Genomic DNA, 13,327 nt, shown 5'->3' with positions numbered 1-13,327 from the left:
TTCTCACATGTATGGGTTTGTGATCATGGCATGTTGCTTGCATAGTAAACTTTAAATTAGGTAAACCAGAAGCTAGGTGAAAAGGTTTCACTTAACTCTGATACAGCTAACATTCAGAAAAATGCAGATGTCTTATTAAAATATTTCCTTTTCTTGCAAATGGATTTCAAAAACTCAGTGACAATTCATTTTAGAAAAATATGGAATTTAGCTATTCAGACTGTGATCTAGGAAGAGACTTAGTCTTGTTTGAAACAGATTAAAATCTGGACTGTGCTACAGTCTCTGAACCAGCAATGGAATAGCTGGTTAGGGGAAAAAGTAATTCCTTGTGTCATTTGACTGGGTTTTACAAATACAATTCTGAGATAGCCTTGGATGAGATACAAATGAAATTTAGAGGAATGGAATTTACTCAATGTTTGAGTACCAAAGTTCCTAAAAAAGAACTCTCCCTTTACAGTAATAAAAGTTGAAAAACCTCCGAAGAACTCTACAGCGCCTCATCCATCACCGTGCTGGCTTTCAAGGACAGTGCACTGGGAGTGATGTGGTAAAGGCTGCCCCTAGGAGCTTGTAGGACTCAGTCAGTTTCTTGCCTGTTATTTTAAATAACTGTGCAGCAGAGCTGTCCCTAACTACTGCTGTCCCTAATCCAGCTGCTGCACAGCACAGTGGCAGGAGTAATTCCAGTCTGCAGTGCACAACTGCACACAGCAAAACACAACTCTGATGTCAAACAATACTGATCCTGATCCTGAGAAGTCAAAATTCATTATCTATTTTTTCATAAATAACTGGAATGTTGCAATTTCTTTAATTCATTGCAAGGAACTCTTTGGTAGCTTCCAGATTCAGAAGCAAGACACAGCCTGAACTTACTTCCGTTTTTCCTCTTCATTCAAATTCTTCCACTGCTCTTCAATTGTCAGCAGGATGTCATTCATGCTGGTCTTTGGATTATCATCTATCAATTTTGGACGACACTCATGTGTGAAAAATTCAAATGCAGACTTTGGTTTCTTTATTATTTTGCTATTAATTAAGTCATAAGCTGTCACACGTCCAAATTTTTCACTTATCACATTTTTTTTCTTTATGCTTTGATCTGAGCTTTGTGGATCACTGCTTTTTTCACCAGTGTATTCATTTTGCTTATTAACTGTCCCTCCAGCTCCAGGAATCAAGATCTTAACAGGTTCCAGCTTGTCTCCCAGAATGTCTTTAAATGCACTTCCCATACTCCAACTATCAGCAGGGATTTCAGATAAATCCTTAGGGATTAAGGCTTCCTCATTTTTATCTATTTTGTCAATAGTATCAGAGCTCTCAACATGCTCACTGGCTTTTTTAGACTTGGGGCTCACAGGAACACTATTACTTTGAATATCAGCCATATTCTGTCCATTCTGTTCCTCCTCACGCAATAAATTTAAGGAATTGTCTGGAAAGGCATCACTCTTAGAAACCTCTCTTTTGTCCAGGCAACTGTGTACATTATCACCACTAAATGTCTGATGATTTAAGCAGATCTCTGCGTTTTTTCCTGCTTGACAGTTTTGCACATCACTGCTGAGTGAAAGGAATGAAGTATGAGCATGTAGCTCATCATTTCCAGATGGTCCCATTTCATTAACAGCCACATCTGTTTGGTCTGTTCTATGAACAAACATGTCTTCTGAGGTAACATCTGTTTTATTACTTTCACCAGGGACTGCAGCAGGTAGTGGCCCATACACTGATTTCAACACATTTTCAACTGCAAGCAAGACAGATTCCTGGAAAAAAAAAACACACACACACACAAGTGCACCTGAAAATGTAACTGTCAGATACCAAGAATATGGAACAATATGCAAAGTGCTCTTATTTGGAATAATCTTTAGACATGTCTGGGCAGATCATTGCATTTCAGTTGTTCACACATTCCAAAAGATTCTGAACTGGATACTTTCAGCTTCAAATACTTTGTGATATTCTGCTTCACTAGTTTACCCTGATATCACAGAGCAAATTAAATACCTTCTTTATAACAGGGTTTTGACTTCTTAAACCAGTATCATGTAAAGTTATTCCTACCTTATATGGAGTTAGAAGTTTACAGCCAAAAGAGGTGCACAGCAACATCCAATTTCATGTGGATGTGCTTTCATGGTCCATGTTTCCAATTCAGCTTTGCACCAAATGATGGAAATGAGCAAGATAAAAAACCCAAACCCATAAAATATAAAAATTTAAAAAAACAGAAAAAGAAAAGAGAGAAAAGAAACTCTGACCCTTTTTCTAATGCCAAAGAAAAACTAGATCAAATGTAAAAATGCTGTATGTTAATTTTCATACACCTGACCCTTACCAGGCAGGACATTTGCAAGAATAACACAGACAAATACAAAAGGTTTTTATTAATAAGAGGGTTAACATACTGGTGTGACTACCTATATTCACTTTGAATAAGCACATTAATAGTCACCAATGCAACCTTTCTAATTTTTGTGGCACTTAATTGATGTCATCAATAATATATCACACATAATGACAAAATAGTGCTTTAATGAGAAATCAACTCCCCTCCTGCCCACCCTCACCTTAATGGTGGTGTTTAAACAGTGATTACTTGGTTTAAATATGAAATTTATACAGGGGCACATAACATAATTCCACTTAGCTTCTCTCCCTGTAAAGCCATCTGAAACCAAAGTGGTACATGTATAAATCTGACAGCATCAAAACATTTTAAATGAACTGGGAAACTAATTTTAAAGAATCCCCCAGTTAGCTTGTTTAGTACTTTTTGTTCAAAACAGTGCTCTGACAAAGGCAAGCTGTCATGCAACTAAAAAAACCCCCAAAACCCAGTGACAGTGTTTATGTTTGAACATTCTGGTAGTTCCAAGGCCCTTATCATGCTTATGTAAGGACTCACAACTCAGAAACAGAACAAATCTTAATTACCTTATAATGCAGCATAACTTGTGTTTTATCAGGTGTTATATTCACATCCACAGCAGAGGCAGGTACAGTAATATTCAAAAAGAAAACAGGATATAAACGAGTACAGTCCTTTTGTGTCACCTGACTGTAGTATTGTCGAATTAACTAGAGATTGATGTAATAAAGAGATGTCAGTAAAGGCAATAAAATAGACAAAAATGCACAGAAACAAAATCTGACATTATAAAAGCACAACTGGTTTGCTGGTTTTGTCCATTTTTCAACTTAAAGAAATGCTTAAAAGGTCCTCATTTCATGTATGCCAGAATAATCACCAAAAGGCCAGTTCCTGGTGGTTTCCATGCCTTCATAGCATGGAGATAAATGTGATATGTAGCCTATTTTCCATGCAGGGCACCGTATTTTTACTTTGTGTGCTGAATCCCACCTTGAATCCAGGCTTCCTTGCTCTTGTTAAGGAACCATCTCTTTCATGGGATTCAAACTAAGCTTTGAACTCCCAGAAGTGCCAGGCACATCAAATAATACATGGAGATGGATTACCCTTATTCAGCATTTAACACACCAACGTAAGTTCAGGGTTTACATACACAAAGCTTTGCCTGCCAATTGAAAACTGTCATTGTGTCCACTTTAAAACCTGCAGGAACACTTTGGCATAAGCATGATTTTCTTCCCTGGTGATGACAAGGATTAGGACAGCAAGGCTGCTCCAAGTGAAGTGCTGCAAGGTTCAGTAGTGAGAGAAACCCAAGAGTATCAAATTCTGCCTACACGATGCCTAGCTGTAGCCAATGCTGCTGCACTATCACTTTCATTTCTACCCAATGCACACACAAATTTAAAGGGAAAGCATGGGTGTTTGCTTGGTAAGCTCACAGCTGGAAGTGGACAAAATCAAAATTCCCTTATGGGAAATTGCACAGGTGATTTCTACAGGCTAATACAAAGAATCAACTATTCTGGTATCTTGCACAAAGCATCTGAAATTAATTTTGTTAAACAGCCAAAAGCACCAAACCTCCAGCTCTGTGGTCTGACTGCAGCAATAGAACTGAGGCACTGGCAGTGTCAGACTTTTGGAAGGGCTTTCTGTTGTAAATGTTAGTATTTTCACCTGTAATACTTCAAACTGTTGCATGGGGGAAAAAAAAGTTGTAGATTGCTTAGATGTCTCTGTCATCAAAGAAATCACGTTTCTATTCCTTGAATTAAAAGCTAGAGGATGTTACCTTCAGTATTTCCTTCTGAATAACTGGACGATTATTTATAAAAATGAAACTCCTTTCTGAACTTGAAAGGCTTGTCAAAGAAGTGTCTGACTCAGCTTTTGGGAGAAATCCAGAAAGATTTATCTACAATGATAAAACAAATACAGTGCAAACATCTTTTAAAGAACCAAAAATGTTTTTTTTATAAAGGTGAGACAGTAAATCAAAATTGTATGGGAGTCCAAGTCATTCACATGCATGTACTGCTTCTTGACAGCTACAATAGACAAAAATAAAGGCAGTTAGAGGGAAAAAAATAGGCTGAGAAAGATGGGATTGTATCTATTTCCCTTGGTCAGTTTATTGACATATGTCCCATTTGGACTGCCATTTGCAGCAGGCTGCTGCCTGGAGCTGAGGCTGTGGAGAGCCAGGCCAGCAGCTCTTGGCTTGCTGACTGTGGGGTTGCCAACCTAAGCCCTGTCCAAGCCAAAGGCACAGAGTGCTGCCCAACCTGGCCAGGGCAGCAGTGAACCAGCCCTACAGGGAAAGCCCAAAACACACAATCCCTCCTTCTCTATGTGCAGAGCACCTTAAATAGCCTGTCACAGGGCATTTATTCAGGGCACCTAAATTTACCTACGCCACCTGTATCCAAATCATCTGACTCTCAAGAGTGCTGAGCACCCACGATTCACAGGCTGCAGCAGAACCTGTGAGCACAGCACTGCCAGGGAGCCTTGGAAACAGCACATGATTTGTGTACCTAACATGAACTCCAAGTTTTAAGATTTTTCTGTCGAGATTATTTAACAGGTTTTTCAGGTCAAAATAAGGCCAATGACTTGTGCTGCTTGTCCCATCTCTTCCCCCTCTCCCTCACTAAGCAACTTTGAGACTGTTGGATGGATTTCAAATCAATCTGATAAAGAAGCAGAAATCCCAGAGATGTATTTCCACAATTCCTGTGATAACTGACAGCTGTTTGGAGAGAACAGCCTCAAGATAATGACTTTACTAAAGAAAAGGCAATTGTAACTTTTCAAAAGCCAGGAACAGCAGCATGCAAGAAATGACATCCTGGGCAGCCCACATCCTGCCCCACACATTGCCCTTCTCCACCTGCCCAAACAAGCAGGTGAAAGAACACTGGGGCAGCATGAGGATTTTGGAGATATGAGAAAGTCTGGAGAATGTTCTGGTAGCAGGGTGGATCACTGAACACAGAAATGAGTCCTCATAAGCTCTGCTTTTGGCAGAACCCCGTGTATCTGCTAAAATCCAAATTATCATGCATTTGAAATGGAATTTAAGATCCATGGGACTTGGCCCATCCTTCCCATTCATCTACGTCACGCAGCTCTCTGCTCATGTGCTCCCTTATTCCCTCCTGACCTTGGACCAAGCATTCTGTGCTAAAGCTGGCTTGTTCTGGTCAGCAACGTCGCAAAGAACCAAACACCACTGGTCAAATTAAAGAGGTGTCAAGTATCTGTTGGATGATTATCAGAAAACAACATGCAGCACTTTGAGATTTTATTCTGCAGATTTAGCACATCCTCCCTCAATGTTCCTCCTCTGCACTTCTTTTTCTAATTCACAAATATTTGTATTGAGTCTTTCACTTCCAACAATATTTTTATATACAGAAAACATTAAAACAAAACTGAAAGTCTCTAAATAACTCTTTTAACAAGTTGCCAGATTTAGAAATGGCTGACTGCTGTTACTATTTACAGCCATGGAGAATATCAGCATGCTCATTAAAAGTTATCTACAATTTATAATAATAGTCTTAGTAGAATTTTCATATATGAAAGTATATGAAGTATGAAGACAAAATTAAAGACACTGGAAAATATTAATGAAACTTTGATTTCATACTAGATCAACTGTTTTCAAATTAATATTTTTAAAAAACTACAACTTCTATATTCATTAAAATATATCTGTGACAGGTGGACAGCAGAATGCCTTTCTTTTATACTTATCTTTCTCCCAGTGGCACATGTAGCTGCTAAATGTAACCTTCATAGGAAAAGAAAACAATAGGGAAATTTCCTGTGTGAAAGTTTTCAGCCCAAATAAATCTATCCATTAACAAGACTGGGGATCTGAAAAGTTTAAAAAGTTGTTTTGGTTCTTTATTTTCTTGGTTTTCTTTTTATTTTACACATAGCTCCTGAGTTTGCATGCCTCAAAGCTAATTTGAAATGTGCTCCTGTTTCATTCAATGGAGATATTCGCAAGAAGTCCAGTCTTTAAAATCCCTGGATCACTTGTTGAAGAAGTTTTAACTCTGCAGTAAGGAACAGCACGATAAGTTTTGTCTTCAGAGCAGACTTTGCAGCAAAGGAGCATGCAGCTACACAATGAACAAATAGGAGTTAAAAGAACTAAAGAGCTGCCCTCTGGTCTGTGTAGCAAACGAGAGACACACTGAATGGGAAGGAAAACAAGCAGTATATGCCATGCCTTTAAATACCTATTCCAATACCTGCACACAAGGGAGGAAAAAATGATTACACAGGCAACTTAACTCTGCCACTCCAGTAGTGTTTGGCTGCCTAGTTTAGAAATGTCCAGTTTCTGAACGTCAACATTGTGCATGGATCACTTATACACCTATAAATGATGCACATGGTATTTTACACACTATTTAGAGACAGAGAGAGAGATGGAATGTTCTCCAACTTCTATTCAAGGAAGATGGATGCCTCACGATATAGCAGAGAAGTAATGTGAGAACCTAAGTGCCTCCTCCAAGCTAGTCCCTTCTAGATACCCCCTTATCTTCCCTTTGGAGCCCCCTGCACGTGTCCTGGGGGCACATCCAAGCTACATTCAGGTAAGAATATGGATGTTCAGTTCAGACATAAACAAATGAAACTCTGTAAAGTACATAAATGACTTTGCTTTGTTCCCCCTCATTCTACTGGATGTATAAAAGCACTCTGGCAAACTCAAGATTTAAGTCTGAATACTGCTATTAAGCTGCACATATAAACAGTGAGACCTTAAAGTCTGAATAATATTATTGAGCACCATGCTGAATGCAGCATTGGTGAGTTGTGTCTAAGAGCCATTGTGGCTTTACAGTGATTCATCTCATCCTGTCAAGGTTTATCACATGATACAGGAAAATGCAGCCTACAAGGTTCAAAGGTGGCAAGATTCCCCTTTAATAAAAAAATTCTCAAGAAAAAAAAAAAAAAAAAAGGAAGCAGAGAAAAAAAATATTGAAAATATTAGACGAAGGAGGGTATCATGGGTAATTCCCTCATTTTCAGAAGGGGAAAAAGAAGCCAAGAACACAGAATTTTTTGAAAACTATAGTGTTCAGCTGAAATACATGTTTAGTGGAAGTTGTACATAACTTGCCCTTCTAAGTATGTGTTTCTTTCACTGCTCAGGTGCCCCCACTGAAATTGAAGGAATACTCTTTAGAGTACAAGGCTAAGAGGCCACGAAGATGAGAACCATCTAAATGCTCAGATATTAATGGGAGCACAACCTGCCTGTGGGCCAGGAATCCCAACTGAGACAGCTCTGAGCAATCAGCAATTCTGCATTTGTCATCACAACTGTTTTTACTGCCATTTGATCAGTGCCACATGAGTCCTGACGAGGTGATTCTTGGAGTGGATTTTCAATCACCAAACCAATTAATTTTGCGGAGAGGACAGTAATAGAATCAAATGCATTAATCAGATGTCAATCTGGAGACACACCTTCTTTTTCAAAGTCTCCTTCTTTTTGAGTATTTCCTTAGCTCTCTTCATTGACAGACCTGAAGTGAATTTGGGAGAAGGAAGTTAAAACTCACCTCAGGATATTCGCAGCAGTGTTGAAAAGGTACCATACTGCTCATAACGGCTGTTCCCAGAACTGACATACAGGCCATTTTGTGATCTGATACCCTGGTCTTCTGCCAAATAACTGCCTGAAACAAATGGCACAGAGTCAAATTTTTGACATTATATTTGTTGAACTCATGTCATGTCTATGAACATGCATATGCAACTGCACACACACTGTATATGTAACATTCTGTACCTTGACCCTCTGAAAATCACAACTTTCAGCGTTAACAGGCTCGATATGGTACCTTTTGACACGTCTTCTCATATTCTGTTACTTATTTAGACACACAGCAATTGGAAAGCTAAGCAATGCTTGTATTCATGCATGTTCTGTGGCTCTTCTGGGCTTCTGTACCTGAGGGCAACTGTTAAAACCAAGTCAATACAAATATTACTTCTCTTGGATACAGCAGTGGTATTTGTGCTTTTCCTGAGCAGTTAAAGTGAGGGTTTATGACAGGTCTCTCACAGGCTGGTCAATATTTGAAAGTGGGCACTGCAATTTTTAAGTTACTTATATCAAAGAGCTTGTTTCAGTAGAGATCAGGCTATTAGCTGTCCATCCATAGCTCACACCTGGATACTCCAGGTCTATAAGATAAGCCTGCCATTTAGAAAGAAAAGCAGTTTCTAAGGAACTATATATTAGGAAAGCAGTTCTTTGTCTAATAAAAACTTTAAAAGTTAGAAGGATGAAGGACCATCTGCTGTATTAGCTACATGTCTTGAAATATAATTACAAATACAGTGAGGCAATATTAATTGCAACTTGCAACAGGAGTTACTTTACTTATGCACACAGAAGGTATTAATTACTTTGGGAGGTGAAATTTTGTCCATCACTAATGAGAAGTCCTATACCAAATAGTTACAAATTTAATTCTGAATCTGCTGACTTTCTTTGCTGTGTATCAACAAAAAAAATGTTATCCTTGGTTGGTTTTCTGCTTCTAGGCAACTGAGACTGCTACACTCAGGCCCACTTCATTTTTGCCACTGCTAGTTGCCTGAATGTATTCAATGTTTTCCTTTAAATACAAAAGGAAAAATAATGCAGCATGTTGCATTTTAAATTGGATGCTACAGTGCTGTTGAAATTTATATTTTCAGTAGGTATTATGTGTCCAATAAATTCAAAATAAGCTCACAGTATTCAAGTACATGCTGTTAAGTGAAAGGATGGTGAGAGAGCAAAAAATACACAAGCACCCATCTCAAGAAATGCTATACATAGCCTTAAAATTCCACCTGTCCAGTGGAATATTTGCTGGCCTTCAGGGGTGAATTCCACAGAAGAACACAGTTCTCCTGGAACATGATATTCCCTTCCTACAGGACAGGTGGAATTGTAAAGCTTTGAGACTGTTGACCCTAAACTATTCCCCAAATCTTTAATTTTCCAGTTCCACTACATTCTGCAGCATTTGTGAAGTGGGGCTTTTCAGTCCTGCCTGAATGTAATTCATCTCCTAAAGAGCAGCCTGACAGCCCTTTGCACACGCTGGATCACAGCTTGGTTATTCCAAAGTGAGGTGAACCCCTTAGACATAAAACACAATTTACATCAGGGGGCAGACGACAGAAAAAGGGGAGAAGTGAGCAAGGAGAGCCACAGGTCGGGTGTCCACAGCTCTGGCAGGGAGTCTCCCCATGCTCCAGAGCAGGCAGAGGTGAAGGACAGCCCAGGGCTGCCTCAGCCTCTCTCCTCTACACCTGCTCTAAGCCTCCTCAAAGACATTCTGGAGTGATGAAAGAATCTGTCCTCTTCTTTATAGCTCCTCTTATAAAACATATCCTGTACTGCTTCTATTTTAAAATTGATTACTTAAAATGGAAACAGAAAGTGCCAAGTGATTTTTTTCTTTACTGGATGTATTTTAAATTAAATGCATGTGACCAAACTGAGAAAGACACTTGTTACATGACTAATATAAACATCATGCTGTTTATTTTCGGGTATCCTAGTGTGATGCTGCAGGTACAGATATAAATCTTAGCTGCTGATTAATGCAAGGTTATTACACAGCTTGACCTGCTAGAATGGCTGATACTCAGAACTTTGAAAAGAACACTTGAATAAGGTGGTTTTAAGAAAGCTGTGGAAAAAGAGAATTTATTAAATGCAAACTTGCTAAAAGTAGTTACTGTAATAGGTTCAGATTAGTTTTTTAAATAGTCATATACTCACCAGATACTCAGTACAAGAGACAGAATTTTAGGAAATAGTTATGACAGTAGCTTAAATTAAAGCCACAAACTAAAGAGGCCATGCAACTCCTAAATTTCTATACTATATAAAAGACAGAATACAGGGTGTATTCATTTCTAGCTCTGCTGCACATTATGAAGCAACAACATAGGAAGAGCTGGCAAATTACAGAAAATCATTTTTCTATATTCCCCAGATGTATCAACAGCTATTAAAAAATCAGAGAAACACTGCCTGTTCCATTTCATTTATTTTGGAAAGTGTTGCCATGAGGTTCCTGCATTACCCTATTTTTTTAACCTTGCTTATACCCTTTAGTTTATCTAAAAATACACCCCTCTCACACACCCCCCATATTTTTTTCTAGGTCATATAAAGCGGGTGTCTAGGATGAGCCAAGGAAGAATCTGACTCTAGTCAGTATGATGACGCTGCAGAAACAGCCTACTCAAAGATATATTATTACATGTGGCCCATCTTAGATTCTGCAAGAGCTAGCCAAATATATTCCACCTCTCTGTTTCATTGAAGGGGATTGCACGATCCACATCTTACAAAATGTCCTAATGCATATAAAATCTATTGCACATATGCAGAAGATAATGATGTGGGTGTCTATGTGTACCTATTCCTCCACCCCATGCAGCCCTAGGACACAGGCATAGTTTTTTGGAGGATGACAATGTACACTCCAACCTAAATGATTGTGTGACTCCATGCACACACAGACTAGGTAGCTGTTATTTCATTGTGAACACATAGAGTGCAGGAGGATTCCTTGAAAAATGTGTGAAGTGCAGAGAAAGAGTGTGCAATCTCTTCCCACTGGGGTCCCTGATACAGGATTAGAGAGAATTAAAAGTTGCTCAGTATTTGTTTCTTCAAAGATATCAAGGAAGAGCAGAATAAAAAAACAGTTGCTCTGCATCCCTAACTATCCTTTATATTTTAGAATTTCTACCAGTAGCTACAGTGATTTGCAATCCCAGATAAAAGGAAAATCTTAATTAGAGCTGGGACCAGATGCTGTTTCCAACTGTGGCTACTTCAGCATAATTATGATGCTGAGAGTTAAACGAACTCATTCCAGTTACCTTATTACTACATAATGGCAGTACACTTAAAGTAGACTTTTAGTATCCAAACCCCACCTATTTTCTTCAATGATTTCATCACAGTCACATTATTCACCCTGTAATAAGGTTTGGGGGTGTAAATGTCTAGTTGAGCAAGCAGTTGTACATGAGCTGTAGGCTGGTAATGTACTTGAGTTAGCTCTTTAGAAGAGAACTGCATTTCAGTCTCTCTAGTTTTGTGCTACATGCTTCAAAAATCTTGTCACCCTGGCATTTGAGATCTCACTGCAGATAACTCTTTGGGCCAGTATGTTCCTTAGTTTCTTGACCTAAAACCTAATAGCCTATTAGGTTTCAATTGGAAGTATTGCTGCCTACCTGTTGAGAGTACACAAACAGGAACAAAACCAGGCAGCAATATCCCAAGACTGAATTGAGCCCAAGGGAAACAAAACCACATCCTTCAATACTATGTCTATAACCTCTTCATCTTAATGATGCAGACACCCAGCTCCAAGGGCTGGCACATTGTCTGCAGTGGAAGAAAACCCATCTGCTAAGATCAAAACTGATCAATGTGAAGTCCTCACCACACTCTTTAGAATGCCAGCCTTGAGAAGCACTGCTGTTTTTCAGCTCCATGCCTTAACTGGTGTTCTGTTTTAACACCAGTAGTAAGTTACCTTCCTAAAAGGGAACCTTACATAAACTGCCCTTGAAAACAGAAATCACAAAGATTATTCAATTTAGCTTATAAAAAAATTAAGCAACTAATCAATTATTTTCCTAGATATTTTAGACTCACCCCTAAGGAATCAGTTGCCTCTCCATTTGTATGTGTGATGCTAAGACAATTACTAGTGGAGATATCCAGTACAGAAACTCAAGGCACCATTTTCCCCCTCATCAGACACAGCTACATACCTGTCTATCCAATGCCATCAAATATTAGAGCTATCAAGGGGATTTGCTGAAACACAGTCATGTTCCACAACGCTGTTCATTCTACAAATTCCAGTGTATTCCTTACTCAGATTTCCCTTTCATGACACGAGAGCACCCTCCCAACAAAAAGACTGTCTTGAGCATGACACAGTGGAGAAATGCTTGGATTTGGGAGTTAGGAGGTAAGTTAGGAGAGGAGCTAACAGATATTACAAGGAGCCAAGGATCTTCATCTGGTAACACCTGTCTTCAAAGCCTTTCAAGAATTCCAAAGACTCCTGAGAGTCACATGCTTTTTATTGCTTTAATCACACATGTTCAGCCACGGGTGTTTGGAAAACCTGATCCCCTCTTATGACCAGGTGATCCACCTAGTGGATGAAGGGAAGGCTGTGGATGTAACCTTAACTTCAGTACAGTTCTAGGCACTGCCCCACAGCATTCTCCTGGAGAAACTGAAAGCCCCTGGCTTGGACGCTGCACTCTTTTGGGATGCACTCTGTCTGGATGGCCAAGCCCAGAGAGTGGCAGTGAACGGAATGAAATGCAGTTGGAACTGGTCACTGCTGGTGTTCTCCAGGGCTCAGAATCAGGGCCAGGCCTGTTTAACATCTTTTCCAATTATCTGGAGAAGGGGACTGAGTGTACCCTCAGGCAGTTTGCAGGCAACATCTAGTTGGGAGGGAGTGTTGATCTGCTGGAGGGCAGGAAGGCTCTGCAGAGGGATCTGGACAGGCTGAATTCACAGGCCAAGGCCAATGGTGTGAAGTTCAATAAGGTGAAGTGCCAGGTCCTGAACTTGGATCACAACCCCCTGCAGCACTACAGGCTGGGGGAAGGTTGGCTATTAAGGTGCACACTAGAAAAGGACCTGGGGGTGCTGTTTGACTGCAGCTGAACATGAGCCAGTGTGTGGCCAAGAAGACCAATGGCATCCTGCCCTCTATCAGGAATAGTGCAGCCAGCAGGACAGATTGTCTTTCTGTACTCACCACTGGTGATGCCACACCCCATGTCCTGTGTGCAGTCTTGGGGCTTTCACTACAAAAAAGACATGGAGGTGCTGGAGTG

At 39.6% G+C, this 13,327-nt stretch overlaps 1 protein-coding gene across 3 annotated transcripts in view; it reads right to left on the bottom strand.

The window, feature by feature from the left end:
- The window catches only part of PMS1 (PMS1 homolog 1, mismatch repair system component), a 44,082-nt gene that overhangs the window by 15,143 nt on the left and 15,612 nt on the right, over window positions 1–13,327 (bottom strand). For all 3 annotated transcript variants that reach the window (XM_058027497.1, XM_058027496.1, XM_058027498.1), the window contains 4 exons: window positions 7,990–8,106; window positions 4,185–4,307; window positions 2,953–3,096; window positions 883–1,778 (listed from right to left, as the gene is read on the bottom strand). In XM_058027497.1, coding sequence (XP_057883480.1) covers window positions 883–1,778; window positions 2,953–3,096; window positions 4,185–4,307; window positions 7,990–8,106 — 1,280 coding nt within the window. The remainder of the gene's footprint in view (window positions 1–882; window positions 1,779–2,952; window positions 3,097–4,184; window positions 4,308–7,989; window positions 8,107–13,327) is intronic.

The sequence above is a fragment of the Melospiza georgiana genome, chromosome 7 (assembly GCF_028018845.1).
Source record: "Melospiza georgiana isolate bMelGeo1 chromosome 7, bMelGeo1.pri, whole genome shotgun sequence".
In the NCBI taxonomy this organism is placed as follows: domain Eukaryota; kingdom Metazoa; phylum Chordata; class Aves; order Passeriformes; family Passerellidae; genus Melospiza; species Melospiza georgiana.
The sequence above is the reverse complement of the archived record's forward strand: the minus strand, read 5'-3'. Positions and strand labels throughout refer to the sequence as shown.